The following is a 19,243-nucleotide window of genomic DNA, read 5'->3' on the forward strand; positions in this document are numbered from 1 at the left end:
ATATAAAGCATTTCTGATCTCCCTCGTTTCTCAGTCTAGAGGAAATTCTGTCTTTTTGGTGCATCTCAAGGGACCCTTCCTCTCTCTTTCCCCGCTGGGAAATTTACCTAATTTCTTTAACGATTTTAGCCTTTACAAATATCCAGAGGCATCACTGGCTTCAGGTAACTTTAACTTTCTGCTCTGCATAAGTTACTGAGGCAAGGAAATACCAAGGGCTTGGTGATATGTTCAAAATGGGAAAGGAAATATAGAGAAAGAAAAAACACAAATTAATATTCCAATAAATAATCCTGCCACACACATTTAAGCCTTGTTGCACATGGCAGCCTTTGGAATCTTTGATGACTCTCCTACATTTATTCCAAATAACATTGCATGGCAAAACTTTCTAATATATTTTAGAATCCTGTCAGCTCCCAATTTGGAATTGTTTGAGGGTTGTAGTTACACACGTTTACTTCTTGTCTGTACTTTAGTCAGACCAATAATGAAGTTGCTGATTGTTTCCCAGATGGATAATGAATTGAACTAGCCCATGCAAGTATTGACAGTTGAGGATTAGCTCATTTGATTTATGGATTCACCACAGATAAACCACAGAGGCCATAATCTCTAGCCTCTCCCTGGCTTGTGAATAATAAAGATTTTAATGAAGGCACGTCGTAACAATGGTCTTTCCTATTTAGCCTTCAAAGAACAACATAATAAGGTGTCTACCCCTGTGGAATTTTGTCTCTTCAATATTAGAAGGAATTCATGAAGTTTTTATCTATTCACAGATAATGAGTGTGTATATGGCACCTACCCTGAGATACCCTTGGACGAAATGCCAGATGCAGATGGAGTAGCCAGTACTCCCTCCCTCAATATTCAAGAGCCATGCTCTCCTGCCACATCCAGTGAAGCATTCACTCCAAAGGAGGGTTCTCCTTACAAAGCCCCTATCTACATCCCTGATGATATTCCCATTCCTGCTGAGTTTGAACTTCGAGAGTCAAATATGCCTGGAGCAGGACTAGGAATATGGACCAAAAGGAAGATCGAAGTAGGTGAAAAGTTTGGGCCTTATGTGGGAGAGCAGAGGTCAAACCTGAAAGACCCCAGTTATGGATGGGAGGTAAGAATGTATTTTGACTTAACACATTTATATATTACAGCTGTGTAAAGAAGAAATTGTTTAAGCAGCCACAAAATAAGCAAATTATATATGTTACAATATGTTTTCAGTAGTTTTTAAGAATAAACTTTCTGGCCAGCCTCACGCCTGTAATCCCAGCACTTTGAGAGGCCAAGGCGGGTGGATCACGAGGTCAGGAGATCGAGACCATACTGACTAACACAGTGAAACCCCGTCTTTACTAAAAAATACAAAAAAAATTAGCCAGGCGTGGTGGCCGGCGCCTGTAGTCTCAGCTACTCGGGAGCCTGAGGCAGGAGAATGGTGTGAACCTGGGAGGCGGAGCTTGCAATAAGCCGAGATCTCGCCATTGCACTTGAGCCTGGGTGACAGAGAAAGACTCCGTCTCAAAAAATAAATAAATAAATAAATAAATAAATAAATAAATAAATAAATAAACTTCCTTTACAATCTTACTTCTTAATAGAAACAATGTATTGATTAAAGGTATAGCATGATAGGAGGCAACCCAACTTAATATATGGTCAAAGAATAGTATTGATTTGAAAAAATACTAAAGGCCGGGCACGGTGGCTCAAGCCTGTAATCCCAGCACTTTGGGAGGCCAAGACGGGCAGATCACGAGGTCAGGAGATCGAGACCATCCTGGCTAACACAGTGAAACCCCGTCTCTACTAAAAAATACAAAACACTAGCCGGGCGAGGTGGCTGGCGCCTGTAGTCCCAGCTACTTGGGAGGCTGAGGCAGGAGAATGGCGTAAACCCGGGAGGCGGAGCTTGCAGTGAGCTGAGATCCCGCCACTGCACTCCAGCGTGGGTGACAGAGCCAGACTCCGTCTCAAAAAAAAAAAGAAAAAATACTAAAGGAAGAAGATATGATTTTATAGTTAATGTTTGGAAACATTGGTTATGATCATACGTAGCATGTGACATTAGCAGACAAGTGTAATCATATGACATGTTTATTGCATTTTATCTTTTTTGGGGTGGGGAGTTGGAGGATTGGAGGAAAACATTTGTTTTCTCTATTTTGTGGCTATGAGTTAATTTGGTTTTATTTTCATTTTGTGGTATGTTCTTCTAATACATTTTGCCTCTCTTTTGATAACCCTGCTTTAATTATACATGCTTTCAGAATGTGAGCACTATACTCATCACTGAATTATGTTATGGCTCTTTATATTCAAATGATTTAATGAGTAATTTGTACATCAAAACAGCACACAAAATGGTTATGAAAATTAGTCCTTTGTTTCAGCCATATTTTCCATAAATTCCATTTGCAACATCTAAGAATTAGAAGTTATAGTCTGATTTAAGAATCTCAATTAAATTTATTTCAATAAAGGTAACTATGTTATTCTTCTGAGTATAAGTTTTATACAGATTCAGTAGATATATATACTTTCCATTTATTTCTGTAGTTGGAAAACTTTTGTGCTTGACTCATAGCATCATAATTTCTGGAAAATCTTGTCTCTATCTCAAAAACTTGTAGACAGTTTCTGCAGGGGTAAGATCTTTTTTAGAGATGTGATTGACCTTTGGTTTCATAGCATTTCAGTAGACAGAAATCAGATAAACTAGATTTATTTTGGTATGTTTCCTTAATATTTATGATCATTAATAGAATATCTGGTTAGCTTTTAAATAGAAATGAATATTCAGTGCCTTCAGGACTTAATTTCAACTTTTTGTCCTCTTGCTTTATATGTATCCTCTTGTGAAATCTGTTCAAAATGCCATAATAAAAGCAATTCTTGTTCAAATTCTGAAATGCCAGGATCTGGCTTTCACATGATTCAAGTGAGAAATCCTTCCTTCGTTTCGTTCTTAACCATAGCCCCAGTAAAGCTGAGGTTTAGCTGCATTGCCTTTAGACACGTGTACTGATAAGAGAGTTTTTAAAAATCACTGTAGCATTAACTGATATGTGAGTTGAATACGTTTTAAACCAAATGCGTACAAACTTTACGTCATTATTGTTCACCTTAAAATAATGGCTATAAACATTCTAATAATAAGTAACTCATTAAACTTTTATTACAAAATCTCCAGAGTTAAGCAACAAGTGCAATACTCATCAAGATTATCCAGAAGACTTGGAATAAACCACAGCTTAATAATGAAATCATTTTTCAATTACAGGCTTGGTAAATGCAGGACTGTGCCTTTTTAAACATAATGCCTATGGATTGGTGAATGAACCTGGGGAAAATTCTGCATTTGGAGGAAATTCAAAAATAATTATTTTTTCTCCTTGGAGTGAAATGTCTTCAACATATACACTGGCAAATATTTATCTTGAGAAATGTAAAATGATTCTTTTCATTATGTCAAAACTGAGTTGTTTTTATTGCTTGGAATTCAAGACACCTTTATAAAATAGTTCCTGACTTTTTGGCCGAAGATCACATATTCCCTTTCTCCTCTTTCTCCTTCAAGAATTCAGATGATGGCCAATTCAGTAGTTTTTCCCATCATTTTAACGATTATCCTTCCATTTGAGAATGTGGCTTGTCTGCTCTTTAGGTATTATGAAAAAAACCAAAGAAATGACTGTTTGTAATTTTGGCAAACTTGTTTTCCACAGAGGAGCAATTGAGTTCTTGATTCTTGATTCTTCTTAGGTTTTTTTTTTTTCCCCCTTTTAATCTTACCTAGTTAATACAAAACCCAATCATGATTAGCAAGGGCACTTTCTGAAAGGCATCTCACTCAACCCCTGCAGGATGACTTTTAATTGTCCGCATGTCATCTTTTTCTCAACTCTAGCTGGTTTTCCTCCTATTTAGTTAGAGGTACTTGTGATTAACTGGTGTGACCTCTCCTTTTCATATGCCTTTATTTTTGAAAAAAATGATGAAGGAGAAAAGAAACCTCTTAGGCATCCTCTCAAATTAATACAAACAGAGAAAATCCATGTTCAGCAAACAATTGTTGAGGGACTACTGTGCATCAAATTCTGCATTAAATGTTCCGCCAATGGAAACTCAGCCTATCATAACTGAACAAATCATTGCTGTCTCTAGTAGGACCCTTGCTCTTTTCTTCCTATACGTTTCCTGTTTTAATAAATTCCATTAGCATCTATCTAGTTGTTCAGTCCAAAAAAATGTGTCATTTTGACACATTTCTCTCCTACATCAACCACGTCTAATTTATGGTTTCCATATTGTATTAAGTCCCCTAACTTTATACACTCTCTTTCTTTCTCTTTCTTTCTTTCTTTCTTTCTTTCTTTCTTTCTTTCTTTCTTTCTTTCTTTCTTTCTTTCTTTCTCTTTCTCTCTCTTTCTCTTTCTTTCTCCTCCCTCCCTCCCTCCCTCCCTCCCTCCCTCCCTCCCTCCCTTCCTTCCTTCCTTCCTTCCTTCCTTCCTTCCTTCCTTCCTTCCTTCCTTCCTTCCTTCCTTCCTTCTCTCTTTTTCTCTCTCTTTCTCTCTCTATAAATTACTTTGAGCAGTATGGCCAATTTCATGATATTGATTCTTCCTATTCATAAGCGTGGCATATTTTTCCATTTGCTTGTGTCCTCTCTTATTGTCTTAAGCAGTGGTTTGTAGTTCTCCTTGAAGAGGTCCTTCACATCCCTTGCAAGTAGTATTTCTAGATATTTTATTCTTTTTGTAGCAATTGTGAACGGGAGTTCACTCACGATTTGGCTCTCTGTTTTTCTATTATTGTTGTATAGGAATGTTTGTAATTTTTGCACATTGATGTTGTATCCTGAGACTTTGATGAAGTTGCTTTTCACCTTAAGGAGTTTTTGGGCTGAGATGATGGAATTTTCTCAATATATAATCATGTTATCTGCAAACAGAGACCATTCAAATTCCTCTCTTCCTATTTGTATACTCTTTCTTTCTCTTGCCTGATTGCCCTGGCCAGAACTCCAATACTATGTTGAATAGGAGTGGTGAGAGAGGGCATCCTTGTCTTGTGCCAGTTTTCAAGGGAATGCTTCCGGCTTTTGTCCATTCATTATGATATTGGCTGTGGGTTTGTCATAAATAGCCCTTATTATTTTGAGATACGTTCCATCCATACCTAGTTTATTGAGAGTTTTTATCATGAAGGAGTGTTGAATTTTATCGAAGGCCTTTTCTGCATCTATTGAGATAATCCCATGGTTTTTGTCATTGGTTCTGTTTATGTGATGGATTACATTTATTGATTTGCGTATATTGATCCAGCCTTGCATCCCAGGGATGAAGCCGACTTGATCATGGTAGATAAGCTTTTTGATGTGCTGCTGGATTCGGTTTGCCAGTATGTTATTGAGGATTTTCGCACTGACGTTCGTCAAGGATAGTGGCCTGAAATTTTCTTTTTTAGTTGTGTCTCTGCCGGGTTTTGGTATGAGGATGATGCTGGCCTCATAAAAAGAGTTAGGGAGGAGTCCATCTTTTTCCATTGTTTGGAATAATTTCCTAAGTATTGGTACCAGCTCCTCTTTGTATCTCTGGTAGAATTCAGCTGTGAATCTGTCTGGTCCTAGGCTTTTTTTGGTTGATAGACTATTAATTACTGCCTCAATTTCAGAACTTGTTATTGGTGGATTCAGGGATTTGACTTCTTCCTGGTTTAGTCTTTGGAGGGTGTATGTGTCCAGGAATTTATTCATTTCTTGTAGATTTTCTAGTTTATTTGAGTGGAGGTGTTTATAGTATCTCTGATGGTAGTTTGTATTTCTGTGGGATTAGTGTGATATGCCCTTTATCATTTTTTATTGTGTCTACTTGATTCTCCTCTCTTTTCTTCTTTATTAGTCTGGCTAGTGGTCTATCTATTTTGTCAATTTAAAAAAAAAAAAACAGCTCCTGGATTCATTGGGTTTTTTCCGAAGGATTTTTCATGTTTCTATCTCCTTCAGTTCTGCTCTGATCTTAGATTATTTCTTGTCTTCTGCTAGCTTTTGAATTCGTTTGCTCTTGCTTCTCTAGTTCTTTTAATTGTGATGTTAAGGTGTCAATTTTAGATCTTTCCCACTTTCTCCTGTGGGCATTTAGTGTTACAAATTTCCCTCTAAACCCTGCTTTAGCTGTATACCCACTGTTCTTTCTACCTGGGAAACTGTTTTCCTCCCCATCCTTAGCAAGTTTCTATGCATTCCTCAAGTTTGCTTCTTCCATGATATTATCTATGACCTGTCTTTCTTCCTCTTCTTTTCTTTAGAGACAGGGTCTCCCTTTGTCTACGTCACACAGGCTGGAGTAGTTTCGTGGTGTGATCAAAGCTCATTGCTGGGCTAAAGCCATTTTTCGGCCTCAGATTCCCAAGTAGCTAGGACTACAGATGTGTATGACCATGACTCACTACTTAAAAAAAAAAAAAACCCAGCACTTTGGGAGGCCGAGATGGGCGGATCACGAGGTCAGGAGATCGAGACCATCCTGGCTAACTCAGTGAAACCCCGTCTCTACTAAAAATACAAAAAAAACTAGCCGGGCGAGGTGGCGGGTGCCTGTAGTCCCAGCTACTCGGGAGGCTGAGGCAGGAGAATGGTGCAAACCTGGGAGGCAGAGCTTGCAGTGAGCTGAGATCCGGCCACTGCACTCCAGTCCAGGCGACAGAGCGAGACTCCGCCTCAACAAAAAAAAAAAAAAAAAAAAAAAAATCTTTTGTAGAGATGGGGTCTCCCTATGTTGCCCATGATGGTCTCAAACTCCTTCCTCAAGTGATCCTCCTACCTTGGGCTCCCCAAAGTGCTGGGATTAAAAGTGTGAGCCACTATGCCCAACCCCACTTTCTTTCTAATCACAATTAATTACTACCTAAATTTTGTTCCACCAAGAAAGGTGGATGAGGGTTTACTTATGTTTTTTTCTAAAGATGGCCATTATGAGACAACATGGGAACTGCACGCAGAGCAGTAGAAAGCAGGCTTCCGGTGTGAACTTCTTGGGCTAAAAACACTAAAACATTATGTAGTATCCAGATTATTTACATAGCTTCCCTAACAAAGCAAGAGTTCTTAAGAGCTTGCAAAGGTATATTCTCCTAGTGCAATGTCTTGATTGTGTTCCATATATATATTTTTTTAATCCCTCTGGCACTATTCTGAAAATAGTACCATTGAATGAAATAAGCAGGCTGTATCAGTCAGCTTGGGCTACCGTAACAAAATATCATAAACTGGGTGGCTTAAACAATAGAAATGTATATTCACACAATTCTGGAGGCTAGAAGTTCAAGATCAAAATTCCAACTGCTTTGGTTTCTGGTGAGGGCTCTCCTCCATGCTTGCAGACAGCTGTCTTCGCATTGCATCCTCATATAGCCTTCGTTTGGTGTGCATAAGCAGACAGAGGGTTGGGGCAGTGGAGAGAGAGACAGAAAACAAGCTCTCTGCTATCTCTCCTTATTAATATAAGGACACTAATCCTATTGGATTGGGGACCCACTCTTGTGACCTTATTTAACCTTAATTACATCCTTTTTGTTTGTTTGTTTGTTTTTGAGATGGAGTCTCGCTCAGTCGCCCAGGCTGGAATGCAATGGCATGATCTCGGCTCACTGGAAGCTCTGCCTCCCGGGTTCACGCCATTCTCCTGCCTCAGCCTCCCGAGTAGCTGGGACTACAGGTGCCCACCACCACGCTGGGCTAATTTTTTGCATTTTTAGTAGGGATGGGGTTTCACCATGTTAGCCAGGATGGTCTCGATCTCCTGACCTCATGATCCACCCGCCTCAGCCCCCCAGAGTTCTGGGATTACAGGCGTGAGCCACTGCGCCCGGCTAATTACATCTTAATGGCCCTATTTCCAAATATAGTCCTAATGGAGGTTAGGGCTTCAACATATGAATTTTAGGAGGACACACACATTCAGTCTATAACACAGACATTCAACAAATAATTATTCAGTAGATGAATGAGTGAATGAATGGATAAATTAAAGAGTGGATGGATCAATATAGGATTATGTAACTCTGAAAGTGGAGGCAAGGAATGAGAGCTGAGGTAGTCCATGGAAAAATCTAGAATCTGGAATTTAGACATATGTAATCTAGTCTTGCTTCTGTCACTAACTGTGTGATTCTAGGGAAACTACTCCAATTGATTGGTCTCTGCTTTTTATTTGGTCAATGAGTCAATAATAACTGCCTCATGATACCCCATTTTGCATGATGTGATTATTATGCATAGCATGCCTCTATCAAAATATGAATATATATGCCTACTATGTACTTACAAAAATTAAAAATAAAAACTTAATGAAAAACTGCCCCATGTCATTCATTAGTTGTTTTATAATCAGAATTGAGTCAAGAAATGTGGAAGTCTCTTCAAAGAAAATTTTTAAAAGAGAAAGATCAAAGATAACATTATAAATAGGGGCCATTTTTCTGAACTTTAAGCAATTAAAAAAATTGAATATATTTCTGAAGTAAGGTACTTTGGAAAATCCTTTTTTCATATGTTAGAGAAATAAGATGGTTTTGAAAACATAATTTATAGACCAAGATATGTGGTCTGGTAAAAATAAGCTATAGATACCAGAAACATCATTTGTATGATTTTCTCTCAAACCAGTATTTATCCAACCAAGAGAAACTTTAAAAATAATATTAGAGTTTGGCAGCAACTGCCACCTCACAATGCATGTGACTTCTCTCCAACAAAAAGATCTTTAAAGACTTGGAATGTGCTTGTCTAAAGGACTTGAAAATAATTAGTGATAGAAAGCTTTTTCTCAGGTTATGAACTTTAGAGTTACTGATTGATTTAGAATTACTGAGTGGAAAATAATTTTTTAGAGTTCTGTCAGTTTAAGATGAGGTTTTTGTCATGTTTCCTTCTAAAAGTGGCCACAATGTAATAACATCGTAACTGCATGCGGAGCAGTGAGAAACAGGCTTCTTCTGGAGTGAGACTTCCTGGGCTCAAGTCCTCCTCAGGTGTCCTGTGGGCTTGAGTGATTAGGAAAATTTTAATTAATTATCTGCCCCTCAGTTTATTTACATGTCACATAGGAATAATAACTGTATCTAACCAATTGAAGCTGTTATAAGGGTAAAATGTAACATTGTGTGTTAGGAGCTTAGCACTGAACTGGTAGAAGAACCCAATAAATGTTAACAAGACGACAGCTGCAGCAGCTTGGCTAAAGTGCAGACCTAGCATAGGGTTATTAGATAGGGCAAAGGCCAATTATTATATTTTATTGATTGATTTTTGTAAGTTATTGCTCTTTTTCCAATTTCTTGTTTCCTAGAAGTTCAGTTATCCCTGGATGGTCTAATTATTTGACGCTGGGTTTGTCTGAAATGGAAACACTCACCATTTCCTAATTAACAATGAAAAGGAGGATTCAGGAGAGATCACAAACTTCTTTTTTTATGCCAAAGAACAATTTAGGTGGCTTAGTTTGTAAGTAACAAGTTTTGCTTCTTTAAAATATTGCCTTGCAGCACATTTTTTTTTTGCCTATCTTTATTATCATTGAACATTACAAAACTCTGCAAGTGTAAGTCCGTTGATGATGCACCTATCATATGCCAGACCCAGCGTTGTGTTAATCTCACCCAGCATTGCTCCAAATTAGTTTAATCAGTTACAATACTGGCTGTGAACTTAGCTTTTCTTCTTTCAAAGATACATACATTTACGCATAGAACATAATGATGTGAGTAGAGAGTGCATATCTCTTATGTTCTGTTAAATAGGTGGAAAGGAATAGTGGAAACAGATTATACTGGAGTCAGAAATTCATTAACTAATTTTGAAGCAATGCTTGGGCAATACATTATGTTCCAACAATGTAATCCTAAAATGCGATATTACAATGAAGATGTGCTTCCTTGAGTCATTTTAAAAATATATAGTCCTCACACTTTTAAGTTTGTTTTAGATTCTTCAGTGACACCTTACATATTGAAACATGCAATCTATGTTAACTAAGACATGAATATTCATTAAAATGGCAACAACAACAACATTGCACTTTTAAGATACCTAACAACTGTGGTCAGCGTCAGGAGGCTGACAAATAATGTGTGCTTGATAATGAAGAAGAATGAAATAATTTGAGATTTTAGAGATATGCAACGGATTTCTTGTGTTTGTTTTATTTTTTATTTTTTGGCTTTATTGAGGTATAATTGGCAAATAATAATTGTATACATTCAAGGTGTACAACGTGATATTTTGATATGTATGTACATTGTAAAATAACTACTACAATCAAGCTAATTAAGATACCCATCACCTCATGTAGTTACCTTTGTGTGTGGTGTGTGTGTGTGTGTGTGTATCTGTGTGTGTGTGTAGTGAAAATACTTAAGATCTACTCCCTTAGCAAATTTCAGGTATACAATACATTATTATTAACTATAGATGCAATGCTGTATATTAGGTCTCCAGAATTTATTCATCTTACAAGTGCCATTTTGTACCTTTTAACCAACACTTCCCCATTTCCTCTACCTCCTAGTTCTTGAGAACAACCATTCTACTCTCTGTTTCTATCATTTTTTACTTTAGATTCCACATGTAAGTACAATCATGCAGTATTTGTCTTTTTGTGTTTGACTTATTTCACTTAGCATGATATCCTCCAGGTTTGTTCACATTGTCCCAAATGGCAGAGTTTTTTTCTTTTAAAAAGCTGAATAGTATTCCGTTGTGTATGTACCACATTTTAAAATCATTCACCCATCGCACTTAGGTTTTCTCTATATTTTGGCTACTGTTGATAATGTTGCAATCAATGACTATGTGAGTGCAGATGTCTATTTGAGATGGTTATTTTATTTACTTTGGAAATATACACAGAAGTGTGATTGCTGGATCATAAGGGAATTGTATTTTTAATTTTTTGAGGACTCTCTATACTGTGTTCCCTAATGCCTATTCCAGTTTAAATTCCTACCAACTGTATATGAAGAGCCCCTTTTCTCCACATCTTTGCAAATAACAGTCACTCTAACAGTTGAGAAGTTATATCTCATTGTGGTTTTTTGATTTGCATTTCCATGATGATTAGTGATATTCAGTATTATTTGATATACTTGTTGGCGATTGTATGTATTATTTGAAAAAACATTTATTCAGGTCCTTTGCTCATATTTAAATTGAGTTATTTTATTATTAATGTTTTTTGCTATTGAGTTGTATGAGTTCCTTATATATTTTTGTATATTGGCCCCTTGCCAGACAGATGGTTTGCAAATATTTTCTCACATTCCATAGGTTTTCTTTGTTTTTGTTGATTGTTCCCTTTACTTTGCAGAAACTTTTTAGTTAGATGTAGTCCCACATGTTTATTTTTGCTTTTATTGCCTATGCTTTTGGGGTCATATTAAAAAGTATTATTGCCAAGACTAATGTCATGGAGTTTTTCTCCTGTAGTTTCCTCTGTAAGTTTTATGATTTCAGGTTGTAGGTTTAAGTCTTTAGTCCATTTTGAGTTGAGTTTTTTGTATGGAGTGTGATAAGTAAGGATCAAATTTTATTTTTTGGAGTTAGATATTCAGTTTTCTCAGCATCATTTATTGAAGAGACTATCCTTTCCCCATTATGTGTTGTTGGCACCTTTCTTGAAGATCTGTTGGCTGTATATGTGTGGCTTTGTTTCTCGGCTTTCTGTTCTGTTCCATCGGTCTATGTGTATGTTTTTATGCCAGTTGCACTAGATGTCTTTGAATAACAATATTTCTCCCCTAGGTCCCTTTAGGTCAGCTTGGGCACAAAATGAATTTTGACTGGTTTGCATTTATTTCAGGGAAAAAGTTTAATTTATTTATGAGAAAGCAAGCACACTTGACAAGTTGCATACTCTTAACACTAGATAGCTAAGAAGTGAAGTCTAAATGGTTCTAAAACGAAGAGGAAGACTACCAGCTATCAAAAAGTTTGTCTTTGATGTATAGTTAAGAAAGAGAAATGTAATGTAATAATAATTGTGTATTACTATAAAAGCCCACATTACAAAGTATTTATTAAGTCTTTGCAATATTGTTTTTAAAATAGTAAATATAGTTTGGATATTCAATTTTATCTTGTGAGGAATTAAAAACAGAGAAAATGCCAAGAGAAGTGAGGACTAATTAATGGGACCCTGAGTTTGAATATCCTTAATACGCATGGAAACATTACAGATTCTCTTAGAATATAATGAAATAAAAAAAGGGCTGGGTGAGGTGGCTCATGCCTGTAATTCCAGCACTTTGGGTGGCTGAGGTGAGAGAATCAGTTGAGCCCAGGAGTTTGAGACCAGCCTGGACAACATAGTGAGACCCCACCTTTACAAAAAATAAAAATAAAAATTAGCCTGGCATGGTGACACATACATGTAGTCCCAGCTACTTGGGAGACAGAGGTAGAAAGATTGTTTGAACCCAGGAGGTCAAGGATGCAGTGAGCTGTATTCATCCTAATGCATTCCAGCCTGGGCAACAAAGCAAGACCCTGTCTCAAAAAAAAAAAAAAAAAAAAAAAAGCTGCAATCAAGTTTATAGACATTTACCCTCCAGAAGCACCATGGGCTATCTCTGGTTTTGACCTGGGCTTAAGAGGGACCTTCTTTCTTATGGAAAGGTCAGCTGTCCCCTTTCCTACATTCACATATGCTCTGTCAATACCATGAGGCTTGCTTGCCTTATTCTTTCTTCTATGATAGGTATCAATGAAGTCCAGCATGTCTCTTCGTCTTATTGCTGTTTGGGCAACCTCTAATACTTCCAAAGAGTAGTTGGTGATGTGGGAAAATCTGATGTCCAAATTTAAGAAAAATTCCTCAAGTATGAGGTATCTTCTGTTTTGCTCTGTCTGCCTTGGTGATCAACCAGAATTTGAATGTGAATTAATTAATCGTTTTTCCAGGGAATGTTAGGTGATTCTTATTCTGGTTAGGAAACTTCATATCAATTGTTTATCACAAAATAAACCCTCATGTGTTTCTTTCTTATTATTAACCCCCATACTTGCATGATTATTGCTTCCCTCTTTAGCCACTAAGTCAATAGTAAAACTCACAAAAAATATTCAGGAAAGAGCCTCTTTTATTTTATTTTTTTATTTTTATTTATTTATTTTTGAGATGGAGTCTCGCTCTGTTGCCCAGGCTGGAGTGCAGTGGCCGGATCTCAGCTCACTGCAAGCTCCCCCTCCTGGGTTCATGACATTCTCCTGCCTCAGCCTCCTGGGTAGCTGGGACTACAGGCTCCTGCCACCTCGCCCGGCTAGTTTTTTGTCCCTTTTTTTAGTAGAGACGGGGTTTCACCATGTTAGCCAGGATGGTCTCGATCTCCTGACCTCGTGATCTGCCCGTCTCGGCCTCCCAAAGTGCTGGGATTACAGGCTTGAGCCACCGCGCCCGGCCCTAGAGCCTCTTTTAATAGTCTTGACAGTTGTCTAGGATTTGGCAATTCCAGGGACAGAGATTCTTTATAATGCTTAATATTCCAGAATACTTAATTGAGACCACTGCATCAGAATATTCTATTCTCTGTGCATTTTCCTTGAAGATAAATTAAGAAGCAGTGAAAAGTAATAGGAAGTAACCAATTCAAATCTATCTCAGAAGGATAGGAGTTGGTTCCGCTTCTTTGCTCCCTAGTTCGTTCATCAAATGAAGGTAGCAACATGAAAAGAATTTGTTCCAATAATGATGAGTAGGTAGTATGAAAAAATGGGGAGTAGGAGGGGAACTGTACGCTATTCCATTTGAATGATAAATAAAAATTTTTATTAACATAGTATCTTAACATCTCAAAGTTTATTTACATTGATAGAACCATACAATCATTTTGATGAAATGCTTCTCTTTATACATAATTCTGTCCAAGGTAGTGATTTTTAAAATGAATTATTTCAGTTATAGGCAAATTCAGTAAATAAATACTATGCTCACTTTTGCCCTAGAACCTCTTTTGGTCTTTCATGATGTAACGGAAACTGAAGATTGGTAAAATATTGTGTGCTTTTAAAGATTATTTTCTGCATGTTATTTAGTAGAATTGTCAAGCTAAAAAATCACAAAGGGCAAGAATTGGTCGACTATCATTAGGACAAAGAATAATATAAAAAGACATGTGCAAATAGATACCAAAAGCTCTATCTTTGAAGTTGATATTCAATAAAAGATGTTCATAAAGCACAAGAAATTTGACAGTACCTTTGTTTAAAAAAGATACTTGCTTGCACTGATGGATGGTAAAGCAAACATTATATAGAAATAGCTTATCTCACTGAGGTGCTCCACGGCATAGTGTGAGCTGGATCCACGTGACCTAAGGAGATCTCAGAGATATCTTCTCAGAGGGAAATGCATACCCAGGAACCAGACAAACAGCTTCAAGAACAATTGAAAGTTAATTGTGTTATTGTTGTTCATGCCACCCACTGCCAATAGACTACTTGCAAATCCAGCCCCATCACGCTGGTGAACATTTATTCCAGCAGCTTTCAGACCAGATTTTATTCCACCAGTAGAGTGCTGCTGAAGATACAGAAAATAATTTGTTTGTACTTCTCAATCTAATCCTAGGAAGTCAGCCATAGAATGTCACCTGATACAGAAACAATGTGTCCAGATCCCACACTGCACAATCTTGTATACCATCCCCTATGACACACACAGGCAAATACACATGCCTTCTTGCTTTTAAATATTCACCATTTTGGAATCTACCAGTACTGTACTTGATACCTGATGCTTTCTTTAGGTAAGCATATAAATCTGGGTGCCTTATAGTTACACCTTGGCAGTAACTACAAAAAAATTTGTTTAAGGCCCATCAGCTTCTGCCCATCCCCACAAAAACATTAAAAAACAAATCACATCTCTTCCAGAAACATCACAGGGGAATTCCATGTCTAATGTTATGCAAAACTTAAATTCACTCTCCCTGTATGAATCTGCAATTCACTTTCTTAGTCTTTCAGTATCTCGCACATCCAGCAGGTGCTGCTTTCAGACTCTCTTCTCTCAAGATTCTCACTATCCTCATAATCCAGCACTCTGCCTTTCTAGTTTTTCAGTCATACAGAGACATTTATTCAATATTGTCTTTTTCTATTCTCTGGGTTACCCAGCATCTGGATTTGGCTAATAAAGGAAGACCTAAGAGTTGATTCAGGAGGACTCCTTCCTCCTGGGGGCACAGTGGGCAGCAGATAATGATTACAGTTTCAACCTCTACTCTGAAACCTCTTATATTCTTGCCATGCCTACACTTAGGGTTTTCATTTCATAGAAGATGTGTGTGCATATACTTTCTATGACTATTGGCCAGTAAGTTCATGTCACAGACCCATAGGAGGTGGATGCTCTGTGCCTCCTACCAACTGGCTGACAGTGTTGTTCCTCTGATACTGCAGCTGACCTCACAGGCTTCCCAGGTGTGCATGGCATGGCAATGAAACCTCGCTGGTTGGCAGCCACAGGTGTGCATGATTTGCTTTTTCTTTTTTCGTTGTTTAGATTCTTGTGGTAGGAATTCAGCAGGTGTGTGATGCCAGCATAGAATCTCCACCCTGGCACAGAGGCCAGCTGCCCTCAAAAAGAGGTATTTCTTGTTAGTCTCGCAACATTACTGGCGTAATCCCTATTTTCCTGGAAGCCTCACCCCAGGGAAAGACTCTGACTAACCAATGAATTGTATAAACTCATCACAGATGAGCATGAACCATTTTTTCAGATGAATATGAGTCTCCTTATGTGAACGTACGATACAGGTAGGAGCAGGTTACCTGGCTTTGAACTCAAGTTTTTTCCCCTAGTTTGAGGTGGTATTATTGCAATTATAGGGATGTAGGAAATCCTGGACCTGGTTTCCAAAGGGATATAAGCCATCCTAGAGTGCTGTTGTTGACATATAAATTTCTGCTCATGTGAGTGAGACTAAACAGTAGGAGCACAGATGGAGAGTGATCCTGTGTGGAGTTCTTCCATCTTCCTGGAATCTCCCCAGGAAGTCATCAATCCTGGGACTCAACCAGTTCAGTATAGGGCATGGTAAACCTGAAGGTCATTCCAGACCTCATCTAGCCTTAGTGAAGGGTGGGGCGAGATTAGCTACAGTAACACTGTTTGAGAGAACCAGATAGCAAGAGAAGGAACGCAATTGCTGTCAGTCTAAGTCAGCAGTGTACGGCTGAAGCCAGTTAACCTTTTCTAGTCCTCTCTCTCCCTTACCTTACTAAGGCTTCCCTTGGCTGGCTCATGATATCTAAAAAAATAGATACTTGATAGATAAATATCTAAAGAAATAGAAACACAAACCTTAGATTACTCAGTCTTTCTTTGTCGCAGACCCTTTCCCAATTTTTCTCTTCAGAGTGTCACTTGGAGTTCATTTGATGTTGCTTTTACTTGCTTGCATAAGTGGGGGCTTGAGGGGCAGGGAGGCCACATAGTGATTTTCCCTCTGGACTCTCATACCTCTCTGAATATAAGCACTGGTGAGGAATGAGTCAGGGATATTGCCCCAGAACACACCCAATAGTATGGATATTAAATAGAAATACAGAAGCTTGATAACATTTTGCCTTCATCTCCAAAAGTAAATCCAATTGCTAATTCCCTTAGGTAATACAAATGTACCACAATGCCATGGTGACACATGTCAGAGGAGCAATTGTTCCAAAGGGCAGCAGATGGGATCTATAAATCATACCTGGGGAAAGGAGGTGTCACATGTGAGTATCAGATAGTCAGTAGACTAGTCTCTGTACCTGCATCTTAACGTTTACAATGCAGATATGTATTTTAACGTGCATTTGATATACAGTCACTAGCTGAAGAGAAGCGACTATACTACTCCAGGGAAGTAAAGATTAAACATCATGCGAAATGTTAAAAATCTGTTTTACATCCGTTATCCTTTTGCAATGTTATTTCATATCCCTCTTTAGCTATCGCTGATATGTTAATTAGAGCATCCCTTAGATGTTATTACAGAAGACTACAGTTCTTCTGTAGTAACAAATAAATAAGATAAATCCCTTACATTGAGCCCCAGGATTGAGAAGGGTCAGTGGTGTGTCTAGCACTTGCCTAGAGCTTACTTTATATCCAAGTCATTATCTCCTGTAAGAGACAAGGAGAGATAAAAATAGATTTGTTGCACAATGGATGATACTCAAGAAGAAAAAGAATTATCATTATGTTTAATAAGAGAACTGACAAGCAATCATAATTCTTTCCATTAAGTAAATATGTTAGAAAAAATTTATTATGAAATGACACATTATGTGAGCCAGGAATCAAAGATGACATCCTTGCATTAAATACGGTAGATGCCATTAAGGAAAACAGTCAATATGTCACTAAGCCATGGCCTGTAAAAATTAAATTGATTTGGTAAATGTAAGTAAGATAGATCTGTTTGCTTTCATCATCAATTTTGAGTGGGTGAACAGGTGATGTCACCAACCTGGGAGCGATAAAGATGCAGGACCATCTGGAAAGGCAGGTGATGAATGGGCAACTGCTTTTGGATAGTGACAGTGCTGTGGTACTTTGTCACTTGGGATGCAGTACTTAATAACTTTTCAATACCATCATAATAAATTTCACTGCCTTATTAATATAGAAATGGTGAGTTATTACCATGATGGCGAGTGTAAATAACTGGAGATGCAGCCGTCAAAAGCTGATTGTTTGGGCATGTTTCTTTAAGCACACAGTTGACTCGTGATAATCAACCTATGTCTATACCAGTAGAGTTTATTGCACTTGTCAAAGGAATAAGTAGTATTATTCAAAATTATATGAAGCTGTAATAAACAAGTTTAATATATTATCAGACTTTTCCTGTAAGTTTCCAAACATGAGGCAATAAATCATTTTTAATAATGTCTTTTCATGTAAAATAATGTCCTTATGCAATAATAATGTCCTTTTTTAACTCTTAACAAAACAGTCAACTTCTTTGTATGTGTTTTAAAGGGTATTTTTATTTGTACTTTTCAATCACTAGAACTCTGTGGAATGAAACCCTTTTGCAAATAAAGAGCTAAGGCAGGAACCTTAGAACATTTCATTAACAAGCTCAAAAGTTGCTGAGTACAGGCCATGTCACACGTTCCCATTTTAATTGAACAGATGTACTTAAGAGTAAACCACAGCAAACGCAATACAGACAAAATTATAAACATGTGTCACCAAGAAGCAGGCAGGAAAGAGCCTCTGATGAGCATCTGTGTGTATTTTATGAAGCCAAAGACTACCACTTCATAAGTTTGTCACTGATGTCTCCAGTTTAATGAGGAGAAACAAAATATGTAGATAGGTGTAAGTTGAAGATGAATTACTAGATCAATCACTTAGCACCATTCAGAGTGTCTGCCGTTGTGTGGTGGGAAAATAATGAGATCTGGGATGCTGTTCTTATTTATATACTGAGTGTTCAATCTGGTGGTGGAATATGGAAAACTTCCTCTTTCATGTCACTGTGGTCTTTATATGGTTTTTCGGTCAGGCTGACTTTTAATTCTGACATTGTCTTTCAGGCTGCAGTCTACCAGCCTCTTAAATGAAATGCCTCTCCACTATTTCTATTACTGCTGAAAAGAGAGCCAGCAGTCTATTAACAGGCAATAAAGTTCAGGAAGCCCAGGACTCATTTCTTGGGTCAGAGGTGAAAATTGCATACTAAATGAAACAAAGGTGTGCCTTGATCGCTCAAGAAGCAGCACCAGAAAGAGCACACGTGTTGTTAGCCAGAAGTCTCCCACTTAAAGGGAAAGGAATAATTGTAATAATGTTGGCCGATGGAGTTAAGTACTCAGTTGAGAGAAATTATATCAATCTGACAAATATAGCCTTCACAGGAGATAAAGTCTCTAATGACCTTAAATGCATATATTTATCATTTAATTCAACAAGCCTATTCCCTTGGGCTTTGGACCAACTGCATTTCCTCTAAGGTTTAGAAATTTTTTAGTAGCCCAGAGAATAATGGCCATTTGTCAGAGGGTTTCAAAGCTAAACACAGTTGGAAGCAAAGGACAGGAGGGAAAAAAATGGCTAATAGAGTCTTTCCACCTCAGAGAATATTAATAGGAAGTTTTGTTGATGCATGAGCTGTGGTATTTCGTGGCTGAACAGTAGGTGGCACACAGGGTAGTGAAGAAATGGGGAAATTTTAATCTAAC

General features: G+C 37.7%; 1 protein-coding gene across 4 annotated transcripts in view; it reads left to right on the forward strand.

The window, feature by feature from the left end:
- The window catches only part of MECOM (MDS1 and EVI1 complex locus), a 606,399-nt gene that overhangs the window by 301,929 nt on the left and 285,227 nt on the right, over positions 1-19,243 (forward strand). For 3 of the 4 annotated variants that reach the window (XM_031935235.1, XM_031935242.1, XM_023213486.3), the window contains exon 2: positions 783-1,120. The exons of the other annotated variant lie outside the window; for it this stretch is intronic. In XM_031935235.1, coding sequence (XP_031791095.1) covers positions 783-1,120 — 338 coding nt within the window. The remainder of the gene's footprint in view (positions 1-782; positions 1,121-19,243) is intronic. 4 annotated transcript variants of the gene reach the window in all.

Source organism: Piliocolobus tephrosceles, chromosome 2 (assembly GCF_002776525.5).
Source record: "Piliocolobus tephrosceles isolate RC106 chromosome 2, ASM277652v3, whole genome shotgun sequence".
Lineage (NCBI taxonomy): Eukaryota > Metazoa > Chordata > Mammalia > Primates > Cercopithecidae > Piliocolobus > Piliocolobus tephrosceles.